General features: G+C 47.9%; 1 protein-coding gene across 4 annotated transcripts in view; it reads right to left on the bottom strand.

Annotated features, from left to right (window-relative positions):
• The window catches only part of TBC1D1 (TBC1 domain family member 1), a 213,343-nt gene that overhangs the window by 55,673 nt on the left and 129,863 nt on the right, over nucleotides 1–27,807 (bottom strand). For 2 of the 4 annotated variants that reach the window (XM_084900526.1, XM_084900528.1), the window contains 7 exons: nucleotides 27,019–27,129; nucleotides 22,526–22,654; nucleotides 21,279–21,365; nucleotides 18,175–18,458; nucleotides 16,176–16,334; nucleotides 15,245–15,364; nucleotides 13,765–13,904 (listed from right to left, as the gene is read on the bottom strand). In XM_084900526.1, coding sequence (XP_084756652.1) covers nucleotides 13,765–13,904; nucleotides 15,245–15,364; nucleotides 16,176–16,334; nucleotides 18,175–18,458; nucleotides 21,279–21,365; nucleotides 22,526–22,654; nucleotides 27,019–27,129 — 1,030 coding nt within the window. The remainder of the gene's footprint in view (nucleotides 1–13,764; nucleotides 13,905–15,244; nucleotides 15,365–16,175; nucleotides 16,335–18,174; nucleotides 18,459–21,278; nucleotides 21,366–22,525; nucleotides 22,655–27,018; nucleotides 27,130–27,807) is intronic. The other 2 variants (XM_084900527.1, XM_084900529.1) reach the window with 1 other exon arrangement.

The raw sequence follows: 27,807 nt of genomic DNA on the forward strand, positions 1-27,807 counted from the left end.
GGCAGGGGGAGGAGGGGGAGGCAGGGGCGAGGCGCAGTGGGAGGAGAGGCTCGATCGGCGGGGAGTCGGAGCCTCCTCCGCGAGGTCCAGCCTCCAGGGAGCGGGGGAATGACTAAACCACAGCACATTCTGACCATTTTTAAGAAATGAAGACCTATTTTTTTTGCCTTTGGCCCAGGAGAGTGTTTTTAAGATATGCCGACCAGCTTTTTCCTCCCTCAAAAGAAAGTGATTATTTTAACTAATGGTCAAAAAACAGGAAACACTAAAAAAGGAGAGAAAATTACCTGTCCCCTCACCTCCCAAAGATAAGTGCTCTGGGTGTGTTCCTCTCCTTCCCTCCGGCCTGCTCTCGGATCTCCGCTGGCCACTCACCAACGGACCTTCCACCCGCTACTCTGTCGTCTCCTCCGCCCACAATCACCCTTTACAACATCATAATGGGGTGCGGGGTCTGAAGCCCCCAAGAAGGAGCAAGACCAGTGGGCACTGGGTCACGCCCTGGTCCCGCAGAACGGGGCAGGCGGGGCAGGCACGTTTGGGGCTCATCTCCCGAGGGGGGCACCTGAAGCTACTCAGCTGGGAACTAACGGGGGGGGGGGGGGGGGGGGCGCGGCACATCCCAGGCCTGTGGTTCCAGGGGAGAGCTGGGGGGGCGGGGAGGGAGGGGGGCGGGGGGGGGGGGTAAGAAATGGGAAGCAGATGTTCTCCGGGGGCCCAGAGAGAGGGAATGTGGGGAACGTTAGAAAGAAGTGAATGGCCAAGGACAAAAAGCGGAGGAAGAGAGGGAGGAAAGGTCCCGGAGGCACACAGATGACCCGCAAAGGCGGGGGTGGGGGTGGGGGGTGGGGCAGCAAGGGCCTGGGGTGAGAACTCAGGCTCAGTTGCCCACGAGGGGTGAAATGCTAAAGGCTGGGGCCCTGACCATCTTTGCTGCCTTCCCTCCCTCCACCCCCGCTCCAGCTGCTCCTGCCTCTGACTAACGGCTCACCCCACCCATCCCGTTGCACAATGCTTATCTGAGATGACCTCAGGCCCCTGTCCCCCAAAGGAAGCCGGGCCTGAGCAGCTAGGAAGGACTTTCCTGCATCTCTGGGGAGCGGGGATGGGGAAGTCCGCACGATGAAACACGAAGTTTAAAATAGTGAGCCCCGCCCGCCCCAGGCCCGCATGTTTACCGGGCGGGCGTGTGTGGGAATGTGACCTCCACCTGGAAAACCCCGGCCCAGGGGGCCTCACACACCCCGTCCGTCCGTCCGGGAGGAAGCCGGCGGGAAAGGAGCATTCGTCTCTGGGCCCGACGCTGGGGAAGGCTGCGTGCTAGCGGGGTTACGTTTGGGGCTGTGATGTTTTCCATCAGAAAATGGAAATAGACCCTATGATGGGTGAATGGCTTCCTTCCCTCCGAGTCAGCACGCTGACATTCATGGATTGTCAGGCCTCGGCAGAGTCCAGATTTCACCCACTTCCTCTGGCGTGTAAAGGATGCCTCCCCGGACCTCCACCGACCACGGCTGAGGATGGCGAGGCCGGCACACCGAGCTCCCACGCGGCTCGGCGGGAGGAAGGGAGGGCTGTCACGAGTGTCCCCGAAAGGAAAGAGCTGCTCTGGGAGAGCAAGAGTGATTTGGTAAAGTCGCACTTCTCTGCCCCTCCGCGGAGGTGGTGCGGCAGAGAAAAGCGAGTCCTGCACGCTGGCTAAGAGGGGCCCCCAGTTCCCAGGAAGGTCAGCGCCGGGAGGCCAGACGCTCGCCAGCATCTCTGACGTCTGGAAAGCGGCACCTTGTCTGACCTTTCGCTGGGATGCTTTTAAAGAGGGAAACATCTATGACTAATTTCTTTACAGGGATGCTCGGGCTTTTGTCTCTGCCCATCGGGAGTCTGAAAAGAGACCGACCATCCTGTGTCTGCGTCCGTGGGCTCGCCTGGCCCAGTTCCCACCCCTGAATGCAGAGCACAGGCTGCTCAGCCAGGAGGCCGGCCTCGGCCGCAGGGCTGCTCGGGGGAGGGGGGGGGGGCAGGAAGGGTGCCCCTGGGTGGGCAGGAGGGTGCCCCTGGGTGGGCAGGAGGGTGCCCCTGGGTGGGCAGGAGCATCAGGCGGCCCCAGGACCACATGCTCTTAGGCTGTGACTTCAGGCACGACGTGTGCTGTGCCAAAAGCTGAGGCCACTGTGCGAGCCACCGCACGCTGCCGGGAGGCCCCAAAGACTCTTTGTGGCAACACAAGTGTGTGTCCCCCCCCCCCCCCTCCGTATGCCACAGGGTCTCGGATCATCCAAGATCCTCCTTTCGCTGGTCCTAAGAGCCCAGGAATGCTAAAAGGCAAGGTGGAGGAGGTGGAATTGAAGAATGGCTGCCAGTTGCGGAGGGAGCTGAGCTGGGTTTTTATTTCCTCCCAACCCTTAGGATGAGGCTGCCGTCTCTTTCACGAAGCACTAGCTCCCATTCCGTGGATGCTCCCTCCCTCTTGCCCCGACACCCTCACTCTACGAGGCGGGTGCGATGGTGACGCCGGACGACCACTGAGGGTCTGCAGCAGCTGTCCCTGGTCCAACAGCTCCGAAAGGAGGAGCAGACTGAACCCCGGACCAGTCTGACTTAAGAGGCCATACTTTTCGACGCAGTAAAAACACAAATAATACAGTCAAAACGTGGGTAAAGGACTGGAACAGAAGTTTCTCCAAAGATGATAACCAAACGGCCAGGAAGCAGGTGAAAGATGCCCGACATCACCAATCATTAGGGAAATGCAAATCAAAAGTACAATGAGATGCAGGTCACACCTGTTAGGAGGCCACTAAACACACACACACACACACACACAAAGTTACATCTATCAGTGAGGATGTGGAGAAACAAACTCTTGGGAGCCGTTGGTGGGAATGAGAATAGAAAACAGTATGAATGTTCCTCAAAAACTAGACTCACCATATTATCCAGCAATTCCACTTCCAAAAGGTACTTATCCAAAAGAATCGAAAAGAGGATCTTGGACAGATACCTGCACCCCGATGTCCATTGCATCATTACTCACAACACCCAGGAGGCGGAAGCAGCGTAACTATTTACTGACAGATGAATGGGTAAACGAAATGTAGTTTATACTCACAGTGGAATATTATCCACCTAGGAAAGGAGAGAAACCCCATCACATGCTACAACCACGATGAACTCTGAACTCTGAGACATTATGCAAGTGAAATAAGGCAGTCACAAAAAGACCAATACTGTGTGATTTGACTTACAGGAGGAACCTAAAGTAGCCAAATTCACAGAAACAAAGTACAATGGTGGGTGCCAGGGTGAGGGGGAAGAGAGAATGCATTGTTACTGTTTAATGGGACAGAGTTTCAATTTCACAAGATTAAAACGTTCTGTAGACCAACTGTACCACGATGTGAATATACTTAACTGTACCAAACTAGTCACTTAAAAATGGTTACGATGGCCTGGCTGGTGTTGCTCAGTGGTGAGCGTTGGCCTATGAAGCAGGGGGTCACAATTCGATTCAGGACATACACCCGGGCTGTGGGCAGGCTCAAATCCCAGTTAGGGGCATGCAGGAGGCAAATGATCAAGATTCTCTCTCATTATTGATATTTCTCTAAAAATATTTTTAACCTGTTAACCGGGGAGTTCCCTTTTTAATTACGCAACGTACAACGGGCACATACTCTTTCACTAGGACATGTCAGTACGTCATGCCCAGTGGACGTAATTTTATATTATTATTATTATTTTTATTTATACTTAATTAAAATAAATGAAATATATATTTTTTCGTTTATTTATATATAAAGCACAGAGGAAAATACAAAATTACAAACAAATAGAAAAGAATACCAACAAAAAAATGGAAACATCGAACTAAAAAAATTATAAATTTTACAAACAATTATAAAGATTACAAAAAATATATACCGTCCCTCTCAGGGCGCAACATATATTTCCAGGACGTATTCACACGGCCTGCCCGTTCCCGATATTGTTTACGTTTGATGTATTTATACGTCCCGCTCAGTTAACAGGTTTTAAATGGTTAAGATGGTAAATTTTATGTTATGTGTTTTTTACTATAATTTAAAATCTCTACTCTTAACCACAGTGCTACACTGACTCTCGAGTCAACCACGCCTTTCTGAAATTATGTATAACCCTTTTCCCTCAAGTGTCCAGAAGCCGTTTGCAGGAACAGTCCTGCCAATGGGGGTTAAGACTTGCGGGGGCTCACTTTATTTCCCCTCCTGACATTCCAGGAAAACAAAGGGCCACAGGCGGGAAGGAGGCAACGGACCGGCTGTCTTTAAAACGCTGGCAACAAGGAAAAGGTGTGCGGGGAAAGAGTCTTGAAGTAAATAAAGATCTGAGATTCCAGGATATCCTCCCAGAGGTCACACCAATCCAAAAACGAAATCAAAACATCCCAAGCCCTGTCTCCCCGCCATCTGGACACGTGTCCCTCCCTGGTGTGTGAGGGCTTCTCAGGGCACGCACTTTGCCTTACTTAGGCCCAAGCTCCCATTCGTTGTGCAATGCTGCCCCCTGTGGAAGGAGACTGTTACTGCCAGCCCCATGCTACAGAGTCCTGGGGTGGGCAGGCGCAGGAGTACCCCACAGCCCATGGCCACCCCCTCCCCCCGCCCCCAGGGCTCCGCCGGAAGCTGACCCTGAACACCATGCACAAAGCAGGTAAGGGGTCACGTGGGTCTGTCTTCTCATCTGTGAAGTGAGGTGTGGGATTAAGAAACCCTTTAGTTTCTAACGTGAAAACAGGCAAATAACCTAAGGTATCAACAGCATCAAGGAGAATCTAGTGAGCTCCACAGACTCAGGGCATCATTTTAGGAGAATTCAATAGAAGTATTTAAGCAAACAAAACAGCCTTTTTGTCTCAGACAAAAACCAACACAGACATACAGGCCAGACTCTGGAGCCAGAGCTGTGCCATCCCAGAGCGAATGAGCAGCCAGAGGGTGGCAGCTGGATCTGGCAGGGAGCGGCCACAGTTCACATGAACACGGTGCCCGGAGAAGGCAAAGACAGAGGCCCTCCCCAGGGCACCAGGGGGCAATGGTCACATCGTTTCACCGTTAGAAACAGACACCATAGGCTCATTGATGTGACTTCTTCAGTGGCCATGAAACAGTTTACTTCCGGGAACCTTAAAATGACTTCAGCCATGGAGCTTAAGCTTTAACACAGTGTGAATTTAGAAATAGAACCTATTGATTTAGACTAATCTATTGATTACAATTTCAAAACATGTTTTCAGTTGAAGAAGAAGAGAAATCAGAGAAGATGGGGTGTGGTGTCTCACAAGCTACCAGACATACAGAAAAAGATTCCATAGGGCATTCTATTTCTTAACATAACTTTTTATAAAAAATAGATTCCCAAACTATTATCTGAAACTAGAAAAATAATATACTGAAATTTTGATTCTGCTGGAACCAGAGAAATTTGGACGCTCGATGAGCATGAGACGGTGAAGTCTCTGCGACACTGTCCAGGGCGGTGAGCGGGTGAGCAGTGAGCGGGTGAGCGGGCGGTAAGGGGCCCTGGAGCACAGCTGTCTGCAGCGGAGGACACAGTGGTGGGAGGTCCAGGAACAAGGAAACCCCTCGAGTGAAGACCTCAAACTTTCGAGTTTCATTTCTGCACATTAAGGCCATCACCTTTTCAACTCAAATTGCTGGCCATGCCACGTCTAACTAACAATTCCATAGAAAAGAGGGGAAATTTTTCACCAAATCATCATCTGTAGTTTAAGCCCACCAGAGAGGAGTGATTTTCCAATAAATCTGAATTCTTGCCACCATCAAGAGTTGAGACAGAAAAGCATTTCCATTCTAACCTTCTATAGGACCAATATATTTTAAATGTTTCTTAATTAAAAAAATTAATTTTCCCTACCATCAAAATGTCACATTATAAAACGGAAAGAGAGAAAAGGGGGAAATATCAGCTATCACTATGCCTTCTCACAACTTCGACAGAAAGGCACAATGATCTCTTTGCATTTTTTCTCCACGTGTATGTATGTCTCCATGTATTTTTTTCATGGCTGCATGTGGCTGGTGGCTACTGCACTGGACAACAGGGATCTGGAGGCCTCGATAAGTAACCCAGGTGAAGTAAGCAGCTCTCCGCCAGGGCAAACACAAGCCCTCAAGGAACATCAGGAAGGGAGGGGCTGACTAAGCCGGAGAGGAAGAAGAAATGGCGACATCCGACGTGGCCGGGAGGGGGAAGGAGAGTCTGTCGGTGTTACCGAGCCCGTGGGTGGGGTATGGAGATGGAAGATGAGCAGGTTTCTGGTGGATGGAAGAAAACCATCCACGCAAAGTCATAGCCGCATGAGGAACAGCACTCGGGGAGAGGCCAGGCAGCCTGCCCGGCGGTGCTGCAGCCCCTCGGCTGGCCCCTGCTCCACGCTCTCCTTCACTCCCACAGCTGAGGGTGCACACAAGATGGTGGCAATGTGCTCAGCCAAAAGCCAGTGTGCCCAGCCTCCCTTGCAGCTACGCGTGGACAGGCGACAGTTCCAGGTAATAAGCCGAGGGGAGCTCTGCCAGGGATTGCTGCAACCGTTTGGCTCTCTTGATGTAGAGGGGTCACCCTTTCCTCTTCTGCTTTCTTCTTTGTTCTGGCTGGACCCAGAGGGGAAGCTAAAGGTGGAGCAGCCATCCTGTGAGTAACCACAGGGCTTCGGAGATGATGAAACGGAAAAATGGAAGGGCCTGGTGACATCACGGAGCCGGCCTTGCTCTACCATTGTCCAAACTGCTTGTCAAGGTAAGAGAAAGTAACCCCCTCTTCGCTTTTGCCAGTGTAGTGAGATTTCTGATGCTTTCGGCTACCCACAGTCTCGAATGTCAAATTTAGTCCCTGAAGGTGAGGGGCTGGAACGTGTGGAGCTGGCCGGGCAGAGGAAATGAGGCAATGAGAATGAGGAGGAACCTCCAACAGATGAAAGGACACCCGGTGACTCGGTTGAATGTCGGTGAAACACCTGGCCTAGCTATGCAGCCTGCTGTACGTTGGGACTTAAACCAGGCGTGACTGAGATTATAGCGTTAGGGATGACAAAAGGAAACTTCTAGAAACCCTCAGGGGGTGACTATACCCTCACCATCGCCAGAACTGTCCTGGACTGAATGCCCTCGAGCTCATGTACCTGGACAGGAAACGAATAAGACTTCAGCTTTCAGTGGAAAACCTGTTTCACATTCTCTCAAGTACAAAATGTATGGTCTGGTACTACCGTTATTTTCAAATTATATCAGACCATAATTACAGTGTTCCTACTTTGGTAAATGATGTTTAAAATCGTGCTCGTGCTCATTCTGCAGATATGTTCATTTCTATGAAAGTGATAAAACAAAGTTACTGGGTGGAAAACCCCATTTACAAAAAAAATCCATGCAGCTTAATGCAACCCTTAGCCTTATCTCAGAATTTTACAAAATTGAGAGCTCGCCAACGGTGCTGGCGGCTGTAACCCCAGGGGCTGCTAGCTCAGGTCTGTGAGAATGCATGCCTATTCCTCTGGAAGATGTGCGTGCTTTCATTTAAGTAAATAAATTTAACAGAAACCATTCAACTAGAAAAATTCTAATTCTTTATTTTTAATCACAATGACCAATAAATAATGCCCCAAATGGATGCTCTATCAGCAAGAGTGAACATTTAATTCTTAGAATACTCCCAGCATTAGCATTGTTCTTTCACTCTACACAGCCTGTCTCCACACCAACCCAGATTTAAGCAAGTAGACCAGTCAAAATTTTGGTAACTTATTCCTAAAGTGGTCAACAGCTAGTTACTGTGACTGAGGAGAACCAGTCGTAGCGATGTGAACCACGGTGGGAACCAGCTCTGGACACATCGTTCAGCATTTCTGGCCTCATCTCTAACATAACGGGCGGCAGCACCTACCGTGGAGGCGGGGTGAGGGCGATCCTCTCACTGTGCGAAAGGGCACGCGCTGAATGCCGAACGCACGAGGCTAATCGCAACGGCTATTCCTGATATTAGACTAGTTTCACTGAAGTGAAGCAGAATTTGTTGGCTCTTTCGCAATCTGCTGTAGAACACATTTCTCGTTTTCAATCTGTTTATTGTACTAACAACTACTCAGGGGCTTTTTGGCCGGAATTTACATCAGAATAGGCGGCGCCCTGGCTTACCCACAGCTGCAGTTTGAGAAACTGAAAGGACCCGCAAAGTGTGGTCTTCAAAACTGCAGCGTCAGCAGCGCCTGGGAACGTGTGAGAAATGCAGATTCTCAGGCCCCACCGGGAGGACTCGGCTCCCCATTCAGAAACCTTGGGGGTGAGGCCCAGGATTCTATGTTTCCCCAAGTTCTCCAGGGGGCGGTGGGCATTCTCAGTTTGAGAACAGTTGAAAGACATGTAGCCCTGAGCCAGGGCCGCTGACCAGTGGGGTGGGAGAGCTGTGGGAGCACCTCGCCTCCCAGATGCTCCTGAGGGCAACATGGAGTCCCCTGCACCCTCCCTCCTCGCCTGGAGCCGGAGAAATATCAACAAGGCCAGCCAGCAGGAACCAAACCTCACCGCCAATCCAACAATTCTTACAGTCAGAGCCAGGTGACAACTCAAAGCCCCCAGAGAAGAAGGTTCCACACCAGCTCACCCTCAAAGCCCTTTCTTAACACACTGCGCACCAGTAGTTGTATTCCTACCTTTACCCATGGCCGGATAGGTTTCTATTGAACGAGTACAAAAAACATTTTACAAAGTATCATACTTTAAAAAGATATTAGCTTGTAAGGACATGTAATAGATAACTTCTAACTGCAATGGGTATTTAACATTTAGGTAAAACACTGTGTAATATGAAAACAAGAGAATGCTCGTGATCCCCCTCAATGTGTCATTACGTGCGCGGGAAAGTCTGTGGCGGCTCTTCATAACCACCGACAGGAGACGCGCTCAAATGTCCATCCGCGGGTGAAAGAACAGCAGGATGTGCTTAAGGTCCTCAGACAATGGGACATCATGCGGCCACAAGAAGGAACGAAGCACGGACACCTGCTACGGGATCGACCTTGAGAACACGCGCGAAGCGAGGGAAGCACACGCAGAGGACCACATGCTGCGTGAATCCATTTACACAAAATGTCCAGAACAGGCAACTCCACAGAGGCAGAAAGATTAGCGGTTGCCTGGGGCTTTGTGGGGGAAGGGAGGAAAGGAAACGGACATCTATGCGTTTCTTTCTGGGGGACAAGAATGTTTTAAAACTAGATTGTGGTGATGGTTGCACAACACTATGAATACAGAAAAATGTCCTCTTAAGTGGGCAAGTTGTATAGGATGCGAATTTTACCTAAACAAAGCTGTGTTTTAAACTAGACAACACGTTCTCTTCCTTCCAAGGACTCCCTCCTCCTAGGCAATCTAAGGTCCCTGGCCCCTGGCATCCATGGCAGAGCTGTCCAGGGCACTTAAGTATGCTGGAGGGCAGCAGAGAGCAGCTGTGAAGACGGCCAAGCAGGGGGATGCAATATTTAAGGAGGCTCCATTCTCAGGGCCCTGTAAGTGCAGGGTCAGCACTTGCAGCACCCTGAAAGTGAGTACCTCCTTAAATTTTGTAAGGGGGCACCTGCTTGCCTCATCCAAGTCTTGCCCCGATTTTGAGGGTGCTTCGTGTCCAATGTCCACAGATTTCATCCCTGAGACTATCCAGACTACTTACAGCAACAGCTCCTCACGCCTGCGATGAAACCTCTAGGTTTTGACTTTGAACTTTAACCTCGCCAGGGCCCAGTCACAGGCTCTGGGGTCAACTTAGTCCTGAGGAGGAGCCCCCTGCAGCAAGGCTGCTGGCAGCAAGGATTCACACCCCTCTGACTCCAGGGCCTCCTGGGCCCAAGCCCTCAGCTCTCCCCACCAAGCACTGGTGGTTGAGATGTTGGATCACCCACAGCCCTTTGCACCAAGTGTAAGGACTGACTGTACACACGGATGGTTAGCTAGGAAAGCTCAATCATTGCTAACTTACAATGTTACCAGGCACAAAAACAGCAAGCTGAAGTGAAATCCTGCCATTGACCGTGGCTTCCCCGGCATCCGTAATGATGTGTTAAGAAGCACAATAAAGGGGGAAATCTGGTGGCTCCCAACTACAGAAGTCCACAAACAATCCGAGTCCTGGCGTGCAGTATTTTATCTCAGACCTGGTCTTCACCATCACAGAAAAGCACAGTCACATGGCAAATAAATTTAGAACAATCTTAAAAAGTCATGTGTTTCTGGCAACAGCAGACCACGTTTTTTTCTCCTTTATTTTGCCCATCCAATAAAACACTAGAAAAAATAAAGAACAACATCTTGATTTAGAAGGTATCTTTCCATTCAATTAAGTTGCAAGTGAGCGAGGAAGAGACATACTGTAACAAAAATAAGACACAAACATGGGGGTTAAGAGAGTAGAAAGGATAGGTACTTTTCTGGGATTTTAAAGGAAGCAGGGCCATCAAGATACAGGGAGCAACACTGCCATCAAGTGGTGACTGTGTCACAAGTCACCCTCTGATGTCTAAACTGGTGCTCTCAATCAGGCAACAATCAGAATCATTTGGGAGAGTTGAAAAATAAAAGAAAGATGCCTGGCTGGTGTGGCTCAGTGGTTGAGCGTCGACCTATGAACCAGGAGGGAGGTCAGAGTTCGATTCCGGGTTGTGGGCTCAATCCCCAGTAAGGGATGTATAGGAGGCAGCTGATCAGTAATTCTCTCATCATTGATGTTTCTATCTCTCTTTCCCTACCCCTCTTTCTCTAAAATCAATAAATATACACATAATTTTTAACAAAAACAGAAAAGAAAGAATTCATGCCCTGGCCTTGTCCCTAACCAAATAACGCAGTGAGGCAGAGGACCAGAGGGCAGGTGCAGCCGCACTTTAAAAATCTACCACCTGACTTGGGGGCACAGTGGAAGCTGAGAACCCTGGACCAACACAAAAGGTGTCACCATGAGGCTTCAATTTGCCAGTAAAGTTTTACTTGGTGTTATTCTGCTTTTATCATCCACTAAAATTTCCCAGTGGCATAGAAACTCGTGAAAATTTAGCTTTGCATGAAATCAGTCACTGTCTAAGAGTTCCACAATAATATAAAAGTCCTCAATGATACAAAAGTCCTCCTACAGGTTCAGGCTGTAGTCCCGAGTTTTGCCAGGACCACTCACATCTACTATCTAACCCAACAGACCTGGCCTCATCACAGATTAGGCATACTGACACAGCTCTGCTCACAACACAAAGACCCTAAGAACTCCAGTTTCCCTCAACTATTTGCTAATACAATGAGTTTCAAACCCATAAGTCTCATTTATATCAGATGGATTTTTCTATTTTCTTTTAACATGACATGTAAAGCCTGAACACATCTATTGCCGGTGAAATCTGTAAATGCACAACGTAACAGCCAAGGCTGAAATGAAGGTGTTGGACGAGGACTGACATCGCTCTTTGGCTCACAGAGGTGAATAAAAGGACCTCCCTCCAGCCCATTTATTCTTAACAAAAGAGAATCAGCTTTTGTATGATACACCAGGGGGAAAAACTGTGCAGTGTTCCTACTAGCAAATATCTAGTCAGAAGTTGATTTGCAGCATTTTTTTTTCTCTTCAGGCCTGACAATTCAGTCAGAGCCCGCAGCTTGGAAAACAAACACCACACGCTCCAAGCCCTTGGTGCCACCCCACGGACAGAGCATCCCCAGAAAATAAACCGGCAGGAAAGAGGCAGGGCCCTGTGCTTGGCTTCACTGGGCACATTATCAGATTTGTCTGGGTCCCTGTCACCAGATGTTTTGCTGTTGTCATCTTTATGGTATTTTCCCAGCCAGACTGACTGCTTCTCCAGGCAGCACAAATCTTCTCAGAAATGCCCCGTGACCCAGACTTGAGACCCTCATCTGAGACACGTGGTGGCTCCTTGGCTCACCCAGAGCGAGCCCAGCGGCAGAGAGGTGCACAGAGGCATCCGGGACGAGAAGGTCTGGGCTGCAGTTACAGTGGCCACTTGTCCTGGCTGCTCAGCGTGCACAGCACCTCGGGGAGCCTGTCAGAAGTGGCGACCCTCTGACCTCACACAGTCTAGGCCAGTGGTCGGCAAACTCATCAGTCAACAGAGCCAAATATCAACAGTACAACGATTGAAATTTCTTTGGAGAGCCACATTTTTTAAAGGTAAACTTCTTCTAACGCCACTTCTTCAAAATAGACTCGCGCAGGCCATGGTATTTTGTGGAAGAGCCACACTCAAGGGGCCAAAGAGCCGCACATGGCTCTCGAGCCGCAGTTTGCCGACCACGTGTCTAGGCCATTGTTTTCTCCAACATAAAAATGAAACCTTTACATCTATACTTTCTAATTGATACAAATTGAAGCAACTCAATTTACTGGAAAAATAAAAATAAAAACACATTTTCATCTCGCTGAATTTAAAAGCCCAGTCTTACCCGTGATCCCTTACACGGCTCCTGTGAGCAACAACAGTGCTGGCGTACAGGACACCTAACGCCGGAGCTCCAAGCTCAGTGAAGGGAAACAAAACAACGCCACCATTTACATTTGCCATGTCTAGGCTTTCAAAGTACCTCCACCTGCGTGACTTAACGTAATTCCATGCGATAGGAAAAGCCAACATTGCTGTAACTGTGTTACGACTAAAAGAACTAAGTGTAAGTGAAGTTATGTGATTTATGTCACAAAACTAGCGAAGTCCAAATCAGGCTCTTGTTTAATTTGTCTGAGTATTGATTTTCAAAAAATTAAATGTTAGTGAGAACTCTGGGGAAAAAGGGGGAGGGAAAGAGGGGGAAGAAACAAGAAAGAAGGGTGGAAGGGGAGAAGAGCGAGGGCAGAGGTAACAGTGCCACTTTCCCAAAGGCAGGTGCATGGAACCTGGTCTGAAAACCCTCGGATCAGCCTGTGCTGCCTCCTCGGAGACACGAGTGAACCCACAAAGAAACAATCTGAGGAACTGGAGCAATATTTGGGCGTATACTTTTTTTAGTTTGCACTTTTTAGGAAAAAAATGTTTTTTTATTCAATAAAGTAAACACTGTTGAAAGTTTGTGATAACACTGTGCAGGAAAAATATCTTGATTTTAGTCAAAACAGATCGCAGAGGGAATGCAGGCAAGCTTTCAGTGAGGAGGGAAGGCGGGAAGTGGGGGTGACAGGCTGAGCCTCTAACCCTACCAGGGGTAGTGTGGGGAGCGAGCACAGAAGCTCAGCAGAGGCGCATGCTGGTTTGTTTTTTAATCCTCAACTGACATTGATCTTTACAGACAGTGGAGGGAGGGAGAGAGAGAGGGAGGGAGAGAGGGAGGGAGAGAGGGAGGGAGAGAGGGAGGGAGAGAGGGAGGAAGAGAGGGAAGTATCTATGCGAGAGACACGCATTGATTGTTTGCCTTCCACATGTGCCCCGACAACCCAGGTACCGCCCTTGACGAGAATCGAACCTTCGAGCCTTCAGACCTGGGGCTGATGCTCTATCCATGAGCCAAACCGGCCAGGGCAGAGGCGCCCCCAAGGTGCTGGCAGCTGCCGAGAGGACCTCTGAAAGCAGCGATCAGCACTGTGTCTGAGCTTCTCACCCAGGGAGCTTTAAAACCAGGGGAGATTCCGCCTGGGAATCCCATGCCAGCTCTTGGCCCACCGGTGCGCTGTTGTGCAGGTAGAACTCACGCCAGAATCCAGCCGCTACGTGTCAGGGGCGGGCCTCACCTTCGTATCTGCCGGGCGAGTCGCTCGCCTTCTGCGGGGTCGCCACGCGGAGGAATATCTGCTGCCTCCACGAGTGTCTCCGCGTCTTCACGGGGGTCCCGCTGGGGTCGCCCAGGTGGTGGGCTTTGGAGTCAAAGTCCCTACAATTACAAGGCAATTGACTTGTGACTGGTGAGGAGTTAGGAACAGGTATTTTAGCTTTAAGTTGTTGGTTTTTAAACAATGCATTACAATATCAATTATTTTTGCATAAGGAATAAAATTTGATCACTGCAGAGGTTAAGTCCAGCACAGAGTGGGCCATCACTCCTGCTTCCTTACAGGAGACGCTGCATAGAAAGGGTGAGAGGACATCCCCTCGTTTATTTCCATTGTAAAAGGTATTTAGAAATATGCTCAGCGAATCCTTAGCTTCCATCTGGGCCTCTCTGGAGGCCCAACTTCATTGTACAGAGGAACTGCCTGCAGGGGGCGCTGTCACCAGGGCAGCACTCCTCCCTGGTCTGGCTGTGGGGATATTTTCTCAGCACAGGCCACCACACAAAATACAAAAGTTAAATTACATAGAGCCGCCAAGGCAGTAATTACTCGGTCATTTGCTGATGACTACTGATTTAACATTTGTATTTTTAAAACTACAAAACACAGAACATTTATCAATATACATAAACTAGAAGCCCAGTGCATGAATTCGTGGAAGGGTGGGGTTCCTTGGCCTGGCAGGTGATTGGGCCGATCAGGCCGTCTTGTCCAGTCCCTATCAGGGCCAGCCAGAGGGAGGGACCAGGGGAGGTTGGTTGTGGGAGTGCACTGACCAACAGGGGTCAGCTTCTGTGTTGAATGTCTGCCCCCTGGTGGTCAGTGCATTGTGATAGCGACCGGTTGACATATTGTTCCGTTGACGGGTCGGGTCGTAATGGTCACTTAAGCTTTTATATAACATCAAGTCATTAATGTGTTTCCAATTCACAGGACAACTTGGGGAAGGAAGCCCTTATAATTTACACCTAAGTGTGTGTACTTATACAGAGGTGGGCAAAAGTAGGCTTACATTTGTTCATATGGAAAATAATACAATAATAAATAATCATACAAAATAAACTGTATTTCGTGTATCCTCAACTGTAAGCCTACTTTTGCCCACCTTGTGTACCATAACTAAGCAATCACCGGCACCTGCAGATCGGACGCCCAGCCACACACTCATTACCCACAGCGCCAATGTCACTTAGAGAACTGGTTAAGACCTGCTTTACTCTTCTGAAAACAATAGCCTATTAATAAACGAATCCTCATCAAAATCTGAAAAGGCTGACAATACATTTTTTAAATGGCATTAAGTAAGAAAAAAAGTAAGAAAGAAGACACGATAAATTTAGCTAAAAGGACTTTTTAAATGGCAAAGGAACAGCTGAAAATCCCTGTATGTCTAACAGTTCAACGCTCTACCCAGGCTTGAAATATCTAAAGGAAACCCTACCTTTTTGTGCTCATAAAGTCAGAGGTGTTATTTTCATCTACAGGAGCCAGAAATTTTAGGAAATTTGGCACAGAGGAAGAAGAGTGGAGTTTTCTCCGCAGGGCACTGCGGTAGGAGGTGCTGAGAGTTCGGTTGAAAACAGAGTTTAGGATAAAGAAATACAAACATACAAAGAATGAAAACACCAGCTTCAAAATTAAAGCAACATTTTAGTTCTAATGCTAAGAGAAAGTAAACCAGGTGGGAAATTAAAACAAGTGAGGAGATGTAACTTGAATTTCTCAGTTAATAAAATTCCATTTTAAATGAATGGAACCAATGAGTTAGTGTAAAAGCATCAGCCCATTTAGTTATGCCAGATGAATAAATTCAGAGAACTGCCATGCAACATGGTGCCCAGGGTTACCAATACGGTGTGGGCCCCTCGAAGCACTTTTAAGAGTGCCGATCTCCTGATAAGCACTCTTCCCAGAATAAAGGAAAATCAAAACCACCAAGAAAATCAGTCCATCTTCCAAAATGACTTTCTTTCAAACTGGAAAAATTAATGAGGGCATTTCTGATGTGGCACAAACTGTGGTGTGTAAGGTCAAACACGTGTTGTTAATGTGTGTGTGTGTGTGCGCGCGCGCATGTATGTGTGCATGCGAGCACATGTGTTTGTGTGTGTGTTTGCGTGTGTACAGTAAGTATATACAAATGGCTTGCCATCACGACCTTTTGAGAAAATTAAAATTTGAGGGGGAAAATTAATTTTGAGAAAACTAATCAATAGTAAAATTAAGTCAGTTCGAACGATAGACTGAAAATAATGAAAACAATAAAACACACACACACTCGTGGCCCAGACCCCCTCCATGCAGCACATCCTGTCTGTGCAAACCTCCGGGGAAGACAGACGACACTGAGCTTGCCATGCGAGTGAGCTCACCTCTTGGGCACGGCACTCCCGCCTGGTTCTCCGCTCGGGCTATGTTTTAGGTACTTAAAAAAATTTGGTGAGGAGGCAGAGGGGTTAAGACGAGGTGGAGGAGCAGGAACTGAAGGACCTGAGCAACTTTTAGACTCGTCAACAGGTGGATGGTTCCCACTAGGTAGCAAGTAGAGAGAAAGCACCGGCGTTTAGAGGCAGAGGGGGCAGAGGGGGGCGGGAGGGCACGAGAGAGCGGGCAGGAGGTCACTGTCTCACTTCGTCTCTGCATCCCGACTCTCATCGACAAAGGCAGTTTTTAGCAAAACAAAGAGTATTGTGAAAGGTCATTCTTGATCATTTCCCACATATCTCCAAAAGTTCCAATAGTACTGTTTCCTCTATCCCTTTTAGGAACTGACAGGGAAAAAATTTCAATTGAAACAAAAGCGAAGAAAAGCAAACCAGATCCCAGAGTTTTAAAAATACATCTCTCTTGAAAAGGAACAATAACCTGCTTTGAATGTCAATGTCTCATTTCCCGGACATAAGCAAGAAGAGTTCCTATGGGGGCGGAAAGCGCAGTAAGTAGGGGAGAGAGGGGGAGGGAGGAGGAGGGTACAGAGAGGGGGGCGGGGAGTGAGATTTCCCTCTCCCCCCTGCCTCTCAGCCCCTGTGTCCGGCAGGACCCATCAGGAAGCTGCATTCTCAGGGGAGAAGGGGATTGCGCCGTCAGGGACACGGATTCCCCCCACCTCTGCCTTGTGTGAAACACCAGGCTTATGTGCAAGAGAACCAGGCCTCTCCAGACAGGAAAGTTTGCATTTGCACTGAAAATGCCCAGATGGAGTGTGGCAACCCAGTGCAGAGGAAGATAAAAGGATCCAGTGTGAGTACAGGACTTGAAGACACATGACAAGAACCTCATGAGGCCTCAAACTGTGTTTGTCTCTTAAAATGTCGTAGTATCAAAGATTAACTTCTGAAATGCGTCCTGCTTGGGAATCATGATTATCCAGAAAATTCCAAAGAACTGCCCCAACTGTTGCCAATGGCTGCCTGAAGGCCAAGCCCAGAGGTCCTGCTGCATGGGTTAAGGCCTGTCACTGCTGTCACTTCCTCACTGGGAACATTTCACCCCCACCCCCGCCCCCCGGGTGGACTGTGCACTGTGTGCGCAGGACCTGCACTGACACTGCTCCGGTGGCTTCTGTGGGAGGCCGGTGCAGCCCTGCTTCGTGTTCATGAGGCCAGGGGTTGTAAAAGGTGTGTTACCGCTATTTTTAAAGGTAACTCTGTCCACTTGTGGTCTCTGACACTTAGGGCCCAATGCTTTGCCAAGGGACAGACCCCAGGTGCAACAGGAAAACGTCTGTTCCTAGAGTACTTACCCGTGTCTGAGCCAAAAAAATTCCATTCGAGCCCGATTATTAGAAATTAGCAAATCTTGTTACAAGACTCTAGGATCTTCCCACCCACTGAGATTTTAGAAAACATCTGTTCCAGTTTTGTCACGGAGAGACTTAAGCAGGTCCCAGCCAGTTCGGGTCAGAGCTGGGGCCGGGGCCCAGGTGGCCAGTACAGGTGCCCACATGGCCCCTCAGGCCCCACCCATCTCCGTCCCTCCAAGGACATGCTCCCGGTCAGGGGAGCACCCGCCGGGCTGGCCCACTCCCCACTTCTCAAAGCCATGAGCTGAGGGCCAAGGTCAGCACCGCCTGGCCCTCCTGGAGGCGTGATCCTTATACGCCATCGGGGGTCATTTCTGCTCGGTTCCTCCTGCTTCTCACCAACACTTGTGACAAGTAACGCTTCATCTACCTTTCCCACGGGGTAGAGGAGGGAGGGGGAAGCAGAAGGAGAGTGCCGCTGGTTCAAGGTTTATCTCTTTAAGCCCAGAGTAAAGCCTGACTCGGGTCTCTCTGACCCACTAGCCATACCTGGGACGCACACACCTGCTTAGGAACAGGCATGGCCCAGCCATCACACACAACAGATGTACGGTTCAAACAAACCTTACCTTCGTTCGTGAGGCGCCTCGGTGCTCACGGAGTGGTACCTCATAAGCTTCCTCCGCGAGCCCGCCGGGGAGTCCTGGGCGGGCTCGGGGGGCTCCGGGCTCTCCACGGGGAAGTGGCTCAGCGTGTTCGCCCGCCTCCGCTGGCCCAGCTGCGGGGAGAGCAGGGCAGGCCCCTCCGCGGGGCGGCTCTCCACGTCCCCGGACGGCGGGTCCTCCGAGGAGCCCAGGAGCCTGGTTCTGCTCTCGGACACGGGCAAGGCCTCCTTGTCACACACAGAGGGCTCCTGGCGGCAGACAGACAGACAGATCAGACGGATCCCGGGAAATCTGTGGGGTTTACAAGGCTCTAACCCCCACAGTAGGAAAACAGTCCGATATGTAAGCACATCTGATCAAAATGCCAGGTGGAAGCCACCACAATCTGTAAGGAAATAAAAGCCCTTTAAATGCCTGTTTGTCAGCCAAAACCGGTTTGGCTCAGTGGATAGAGCATCGGCCTGCGGACTGAAAGGTCCCAGGTTTGATTCCGGTCAAGGACATGTACCTTGGTTGCGGGCACATCCCCAGTAGGGGGTATGCAAGAGGCAGCTGATCAATGTTGCTCTCCCATCGATGTTCCTAACTCTCTATCCCTCTCCCTTCCTGTTAAAAAAAAAAAAAAAAAAAAATCAATAAAATATATTTAAAAAAAATATACACACAGAATACACACAGGCGGCTTCTGAAAAGCTGCCTTTCTCCTAGAACTACCCTAGAAACTCCAGCTATGTGTATATTCGCAGATGTGCGATTTGGAGAAGGATATAAAAACAAGCAGGACTTACTGGAAAAGTCACTTGGGTAGCATGCGTGTCTTCACAGTTACCTTTATGCGCAGTGGTCTACCTGAAACACCTCTTCCCCGTCCACTTCCACCGGCACACCTCCTACCCTTCCTTCAAGATCCCATTCAAGAGCCTCACTGTTCTCTCCAAACTTCCCTGGTCCCACTGACCAAAATAACTCCCTCTCCCCTCACAGTGACCACAGGTCACCACCGTCCCTCACCCAAACCCCAGGGCTCCTCCCAGGTGCTGGTGTTCCGTGTGGGCCTGTCTCCTCTCCTACAGACACGTCCCCACCCCATCCAGCCCTCTGTGTACAGCAGAGAAACGACAATGTTTCCAAGTGAATGAATCACGAGGTACCATCAGTACGAAGTGAGTGAAGGGCAGCTGACCTTGGCACTTCTGCTGGATTTTAACTCAGATCATACTCAGAAGACTGGTGTCTAGGGTTCTCACTCCCCAAAGTAGGTTCCCCGACCACAGCAAGGACTTCGCCTTGGCACTTGTCAAGAGTTCAAAGTCGCTGGAACCGGTTTGGCTCAGTGGATAGAGCGTCAGCCTGCGGACTGGAAGGTCTGGGGTTCAATTCCAATCAAGGACATGTACCTTGGTTGTGGGCACAAACCCGGTGGGGGCTGTGCAGGAGGCAGCTGGTCGATGTTTCTCTCCCATAGATGTTTCTAGCTCTCTATCCCTCTCCCTTCCTCTCTGTAAAAAATCAATAAAATATATTTGACAAAAAAAAAAGAGTTCAGAGTCTCTGGCCTCCTGCCAGGCCTGTGGCATCAGAGTCTGCATTTTAACCAGAACCCACCGAGCACGCCCCTTGGGGTCTGAGAAGCACTCGTGGAAGGTGGACTCCTCCCCCTGTAGATGGAAGACGTCAGCAGGCAGCGATGGCAGCTGAGAGCTGTGCCATGAACTCTTTTCAAAGGGAAGAGAGGATACCAGCATGTGTCACTCATTGTTTACGGTAAATACTGTTTTGTGAAATTTTAATTTTGTGAAATTTTTGTGTGTGTATGTATGTGTTTGTGAACCGTTTCGCAGTGTGGCATGTGTTTCTCACTGTTGGTTATGATCTAAAAAGCCCAGTAGGGATCTCAGAAGATCTTGGAGTCCCTGTTCGAAGGCGCCGGCCACCACACAAGTTCCCTCTTCCTTAAATCTGAAGCCCTTGGGGAGCAGAAGGAATGCTGACTTCCTTAGCACAAAACCCGAAACCCACTTGGTGGTGGTGAACAAACTGAGCTCACCGAGCTTCAGTGGCTTAAATGTCTAGAAAGCAAGAAACTAAAACAAGGACACGGGCTGGTCGCCAAAGAGAACCCCAGCCTGGTCACCGTCACCAGCCTGTGCTGTGGCAGAGGCACGGCTGGAGCGAGGCGGCTTAGTATTTAAATAGAACAGAAACGTCTAATCGCCGTCACAGAGCGCGCTGGAGGATGAAGGAAGGTCCAGGAATTGGAGCTGCATCCTTCTCAGAATTCACAAACCCACTTCCGAGGTTTGCCCAATTTCAGGTACTTTTAATACTGGAAAAGCTACCTGGGAAAGAAATCCACTGTGGATTGCAATAAATCCCATCTCAGTGGTCTGAATGTGTGATCTCGCTTCTCTGTTTACGGCAGAGGTCGGCAAACTCATTAGTCAACAGAGCCAAGTATCAACAGTACAATGATTGACATTTCTTTGGAGAGCCACGTTTTAGAAACGTAAACTTCTTCTAACGCCACTTCTTCAAAATAGACTCGCCCAGGCCGTGGTGTTTTGTGGAAGAGCCACACTCAAAGGGCCAAAGAGCAGCATGTGGCTCGAGAGCCGCAGTTTGCTTACCATGGGTTTATGGAATGGCATCTGCCGAACCGTGTGAAACGTCTGTGTCATGGTCTAACTGCGTGGCCAGCCTCCACGGCACCACGGAGACAGAAACCACCAAACTTTTCTTGAATGGAGATAGGAGGCCTCCTTGTTCCTTTATTTTTTAAAATATATTTTATTGATGTTTTACAGAGAGGAAAGGAGAGGGATAGAGAGTCAGAAACATCGATCAGCTGCCTCTTGCACAACCCCCACTGGGGATGTGCCTGCAACCAAGGTACATGCCCTTGACTGGAATCGAACCTAGGACCCTTCAGTCCTCAGGCTGACGCTCTATCCATTGAGCCAAACCAGTTTTGGCTCCCTTGTCCCTTTAGACAGGCCCCATAGAGAGAAGGTGAACAAGGCCTATTTGCTGGCCCTTTAAGGGCTCCATATAAAGAAAAATGTGCTTACTTTGTTGGTGTTATTTAAGGTGCTAGACACGGAGCAGTCCAGATCCAGGCTGGCAGAATGTTCCGGAAGGCCTCTGGCTTTATTACCCTACACGAAGAAAAGACAGTTGAGTTATGACCCCTGAGGCTCCTGCAAAAGCGTCAGCTAGCTGCATCGCGGTGTATGGGAGTCAAGTCAGGGAAAAGGCATCTCTGAGAAATGCTGCTCAGCACACATACACAGGAAGGCAACCAACCAACCTAAATGCCCCAGGACACCTTGTGGACTAGTCCACTGGCAGTTTTAATAGGCCGGCTATCTGACACTCACAACATTCCGTGCATGTGGGACTCTCACAGACAGCCACCCCACGCCCAGCTTTGTAAACGGACTGTTTTTAATTATGTCTAAGGATGCTGCAAAATTCTCAGAAGCATCTTCAAACAAAATAAAAATTAATTTTAACTAAAAAAAAAAATGCAGCATATTTTTAAAATAAAGTGTGTCAGGAAATGAAAATAAAAAAAGAACTATAAGATGATGTTGCAAGCTCCAGAAAGGTTATCACACTTGGATTTCTGAGAAGTGCCATTTATGGGCTGGGGAAGTGTGATTTCTTAAAGAACTCCCGTATCGGTGCTTATGTATCCTTTCTATTTCTATTCCCACAGAGCTGCAGTCCACAGCTTTCTGTGCAGGGCCAGAAAACACATCTCCTACGCTTTGTGGGCCATGTGGTGTCCATGGCAACTACTCCACTCTGCACAAACGCAGCCTCGGACAACCAGCGAATGAATGGATGTGGCTGGGCTTCAGTAAACCTTCACACACTGAAACGGGAGGTGGGTGGTATTTGCTCTGATGGCTGTAGTTTGCTGACCCTGCCCAGAGAGTTCCAGGTACAAAACAAGAGCTTCGGGCAGAAACTGGATTCTTACATTGTGCCAAGTGACACCAGGGAGAACGGACCCACACTGGGGTATCTAATCTATGTCCTTTACAGAAACTAGCCAATGAACAGCATTTTAGGGCGAGACAAAAAATTCCATGGGATTAAATATGACATAACACAAAAAGTTTGTTTCACCCATGCCAGGTTAAAAACTGAAATTAAAGTGTAGAAAACAATGTTATAAGATTGAGAAGACATTAAAAAAGATTTCACCTTCTGTACTTTATGATAAGCGCGCAAAGTGGATAAAAGTAACAAATCGAATCATACACTCTTTTAAAAAGTGACTTAAGTCAGGAGAAATGATGCTACTTACCCGAGATAAAATACTTTCCAAAGACTCCGCTAAAGACCTCTTCGCTTTGTTTTTCAGCATGTCGAGCTTAAACCGAGTGGCACTGGATGGTAACTCACTTCCGATATTCTCTGCTGCAATCTGTGTCGTCTAAAAAAGTGAAACAATGGAAAGTTGAGTCACAGCTTCCCTTCTTTTTTCCTTCTTAAAGGGATGAAGAACCTCTTGGATGCATCTTTTTGACCCCAGGCCATTCTTCTACTCTCATCTCACCTGCTCCTCGGTGACAGGGCTGCGAGTCCAGGAAATAGTTTTGCCTCAAAGAGTTGCTTTACCTGCTCCACACGAAACGCAGAAATGTGCTTGGGAGCCACACAGCAAAGCAGTTTAGAGCTTGTGCTCTGTAGTCGGAGCAGAGATGCGTCATTCACTAACTGGCCTTGGGCGAGTCACTTACTTTCTCTGGGCTGCGATTCCCTCTTGTGTAAATTGAGCCCAACCTCAAGATCTAATCGTAAGGCTGTGTTCTGAGACTAAAACAGGTAAAGCCAGTAAAGCATGGGCACAGCCTCTGGTACAAAGGTAGCAGCTATGGTCCAGCTTTTCAAAGGGAAGTAACAATTTACCTTCTGGGGCATTTCAGAGGGCAGGATAAGATAAGTTTACCAACTGGAGAATCCTCTCTCCCTGCCAATGCCAGTTTTCACTGCTTTCTTTAGAGCTTTGTCTTCTCTCCCACCTATTGTTTCCATCTCCCCTGTCATTCCCCTCTGCCACCAGGCTTCTCTCCCCTAACTGACCATGATAGGAAACTGGCAACATAATGGAGTTTGTTTGGCAACCACTAAGGAAGTTTAATGTCATTTATTAAGAGAGAGGCATAAAAAAAAAAAAAAAAACACCCTACAAAATCCATAGACACACTGCTTCCTACTTCTCTGAAGTGTTACCTGATGGTTTCACATCAGGCAGCCCTCCGGCTGAGAACAGTGAGGGGGTTGGGCTCTGGTTCTCTCCCTCGCTATGTGGCCTCAGGCAGGTCACCATCACCGGCTGCCTCTCTCAGTTCCTCTACCTGCAGACTGAGGATACCCAATGAACTTTCCTCACAGAGCAGTTACGAGATTTAAATACATTAATACACATTAAAGCACTTTAAACATACCTGAATCTCAATAAACATCAATATTAGCTAATCTCTCCATTTGCTTTCTACTTTGAATAGAAAAAAAAAAAATGACGTCCATATTTGAATCACTCTTCTTCCTCTATCTGCAGAAATAACCTCTCTTCTGAATGGGGTGTTTATCATAGCAACTCACATTTTTGCACTTTCATATATGTATGTAGCCATAAAACATGTATGTTAGTTTACACATAGTTGGAGCTTAAATGAATATGTCACCCTGTACAAACCCTTCTATAACTACCATTTTTCTTTCAATGTTGTTTTTTAGATTTCCATATCAACAAAGGTTCTTTGATTTACTCACTTTAATCAAAATGTACAATCATAAAAGTTTATTCCTATTTCTGCTGTTAAACACTGACTCCCCTTTTTGCTTTTACAAAAGAGTCTGCAGTAACCTGTCTTGTACATAGCTCCTTATCACACATGTGAAATTTTTACAAGGAACTAGGAATGTCCTTGCTGGGTCGCTGGGCCTATGCATTTTCAGCTACACTAGATACTGTCAAATTTCTCTCGCTTATAATGGTACCAATTCATAATCCAAGCATCAGCAAATGAGAGTTCACCTTTACGTGGTATTGTCAGATTTTTAAACTTCTGCCAGTAGCCTGGGTATGAATATCTCAATTTGTCTTCCTCAGATTCCCATTGTGATTAAGTATTTTTTTTAATTTATTCAGTTATTTACTGGTCAAAGACCTTACATCTTCTTTGACATAATAAAACCCTAATTCGCCAGTGAATGTTACACATTTCTCAAAGCATAAAAGAGAAACGGTTCTGGTCAGAGCTCCATTCGACTTTGTCCGGTCAGCCAGAGTTTTACTTCTATGAGAATTAGCACATGCTTTAAAGAATGGCTTAGCTCAGAACTTCAAGAAAGGGAACTACCACTTAGCTTTGTGTTTTCACTGAGCACACTGAGCATGCTCTGCACAGCCCAAACCTGCTTTGCTGAGGAATGAATGCAGGCCCATGGGAAACACACACCTGCACTTACAGGTGCACTCAACGAATTCCAAGTGTCTGACAAGCATCATGCACCGTGGGCAGGTACCTTACTAGTTACAACTGGTCCTGAGCAATCATTTACCAAGAACAAAAGCCTGTCCTGACTCGCAGCAGCCTCCAGAGCAAAGGGAGTTATCCACAGGGGCCTCTGGGACTGCCTTTGACCGACACCCACTCACTCACAAGGTTAAGAGGCCGTGGATCTACTTTCAACCCCATAACACATGTTTTCATAAAATAGAACCATTTAGAGTGGATTATTGGGTTTTTTAAATATGTTTCTATTGATTTCAGAGAAAAATGAAGAGAGTGAGAGAGAGAGAAACATCAATGATAAGAGAGAATCATTGATCAGCTGCCTCCCCCCCACCGGGAATTGAGCCTGCAACCCTGGCATGTTTCCTTGACTGGAATAGAACTGGGACCCTTCAGTCCACAGGCCTATACCCTACCCACTGAGCCAAACCAGCTAGGGCTAGAGTGGATTGTTTTGATACATGAAGAAAACATCGGCTAAAGCTTAATACTACATGGCAGATGCTACATAGACAGAAGAAAATCTGCACTTGCGTTTTTCTCTTTTTAAACCCGGCCGTAAGCATCTCCCTGCACTCAATGCTTCCTTTCCTCTTCCACCTAATGAGAGGTTTTGTATGTCTATCATCACAATTCAAATATAATTGAAACATAATTCACACTGAGGAAATAATGCATGTTTACAAAGTAATTCATGTCCAGAAAATAACCTATTCCTTGTTTATTTTAAAATAAGCATCTAGAAGTTTCTCCTTTGGAGATGATGTTGGGGACACCCAAACACATCTGGGGACCAGGGTCTCTTCCTTACAGGCAGACATGAGCCTCCAGGGTAGCAGAATGTTTAGGAACCTCCAGGAGAGTGCTGCCCTGGCGCCAGTTCCATGTGCTGGGGCTTGGTCTCTTTCCCATTCAATTATCTGGCGTTTCCACATGGAAAAAACTATTAAATGTATTTCTCCACTGGACCAATCTATGCCCAAATCACAAAGATACTACCCACTCCTTAAAAGCGAATTGGCACGTAGGTCAAAACTTCCCATCCACCCTAAGTGCTTTATTTCTCTCTAGCAGTTACAAATCACCTCCAAAGTGCCAATTTCCTGTTGGAACAAGTTGGGGGAGGGGGGAAGCTCAGAAAAAGGAAACACTATTAGTGGTACAAAAGAGGGGGAGCAATGGAAATAAGAACAAATAGGTTGAAAATGGAACTAAGAATTAACTGAAAACTTAGGTGGAGTGGCCCATCCCAAAGGGACAGGAGGCGCACAGAACTCCCCAAGGGCATGTGGGAGGGAGGAAGGTCAACCACAAAGGTCAAAGGCCGAGGACACAGACAGTGGACTGGCATTCGCACCACTGCTGAGGGAGCCTATAGCTGGCCAGTGAGATTAAAGACCCTGCAGTGAGCTCTGAGAGTTCAGGAAGGTGTAAATAAACGGGAGAGTTGCTACGTGTGCATCCCTGTAAAACGGCCTCACGGTGAGGTTAGCAGAACAGCAGGGGCTGGTTATGGGGACAGGGCACACAACTGGACATAAAAGCACCTTTAGAATGAGCATTGGTGTTTTTTAAAAAAGGCTATAATATACTTTTGAAAAATTGAATACTTTTTTAAACATCCTTCACTGATTTTTCTCTAGGTTTACTGGCCTCCATATAATCTAAACAAATCCAAAATGCATGTTTTGAAGCAATACTGGTTCTTATGAACTGACTGTCACAGAATCCAAAAGACACACAAAAGTGGTCCACGGCACTGTGTGTACTGAACCCCAAACTGGCAGCCCCTCACAGACAGAGACCTGCAGGCAGCTCCAGCCTGACACAGCACCCCAAACAGAAAAGCCAGACAAAGCTGTGGACAGTAGCAGAGGGCGGGCAGACTGAAAGGGGATCGATGGGAGTTTCCCATCTGAATAGCACAGCTTATGTTCACACAGCCTGCATGCCACGAAGACCCTCCAGGCACTTCATGCAGTTCTGAAGGCAGCTTTTTTATGTCACTCCCACTCTACCAGGGAGAGAGGGGAGGTGGCAGAGGCCGGCTCCCTCGATTCAGGAGCCTGTGGCAGAGGGTACTCTGAAACGTCACTCCATCCGCTCTATGGAGCAGAACCGTTTCCCCGTCTCAGCACAGTCTGAATGCTCCCCAATCTTCCCTGCATGCATAACAAGTGCACATAACACACAGGGGCAAAGACAGCTTTCAGAGCTGCAGCACATCCACGGTGTCCTGGCAAAATCACGAGAAGAAGAAAAAAAAAAGCCATACCTGCTTTATCTCCCCAATATGGGTGTGAACTTTTTGCTTCTCTTCATATAAACATCTCAGGAAAGAAATAACCATTTCATTCTCTCGCTGCTCATTTCTTGGTCTCAATTTCTTTAAAAACAAAAGAATAATAAGAAGAATATATTACATTTATTTTTTTATTGTCAACAAAACTGCTAAACCCATTCCTTTGGCAATGCTGTGTCCTTCCATTCATTAGTTAGTGTTTTTACTCAATCATCTCACTAGGGGGCACCAATGCTCACAAAAAGGGAGATGATTTTTTTTAAAAAGAAAGAGTGGAACTAGCTGGTGGGACAGATTTAGCTTTTGACCTCTGACGTCCTTATACCTAAAATAAATATTTCACATCAGATAGAGGCTTAGTCAAAATATTTAATAAACAAATAGTCTTGAACACAGAAGAAAAGAACAAAATCTGTGTAAACACCCAGAGGTCAAGAGCCATGGTGGCTACACATTTATAAACGCTGATGGTTAGCGAAATGGAAAGAAAAAGAGCGACCGGGCCCAGGGTCGTGGTTCCATATGTCACATGTGTTCGTCAGCAAGCACTTTCCACAAGCCCCACAAGGCATGAACTCGCACACAAAATGTCATGGCACTGACTCAATTTTTTTTCTTCCTATTTAAAAAATTCTCTCCGCATCTTTTACTTTACAGGCAGGGTGGTGGCAAAGCCCAGGGGAGCAGGAATGAGGACCTGGAAGCCGTAGGTGCTGCCTAAAGTGTGACCAAAGGCGTAATTCAATCTGAGCATCCTCATTT

This window comes from Pipistrellus hanaki (assembly GCF_964339955.1).
Source record: "Pipistrellus hanaki genome assembly, chromosome: 1".
Lineage (NCBI taxonomy): Eukaryota > Metazoa > Chordata > Mammalia > Chiroptera > Vespertilionidae > Pipistrellus > Pipistrellus hanaki.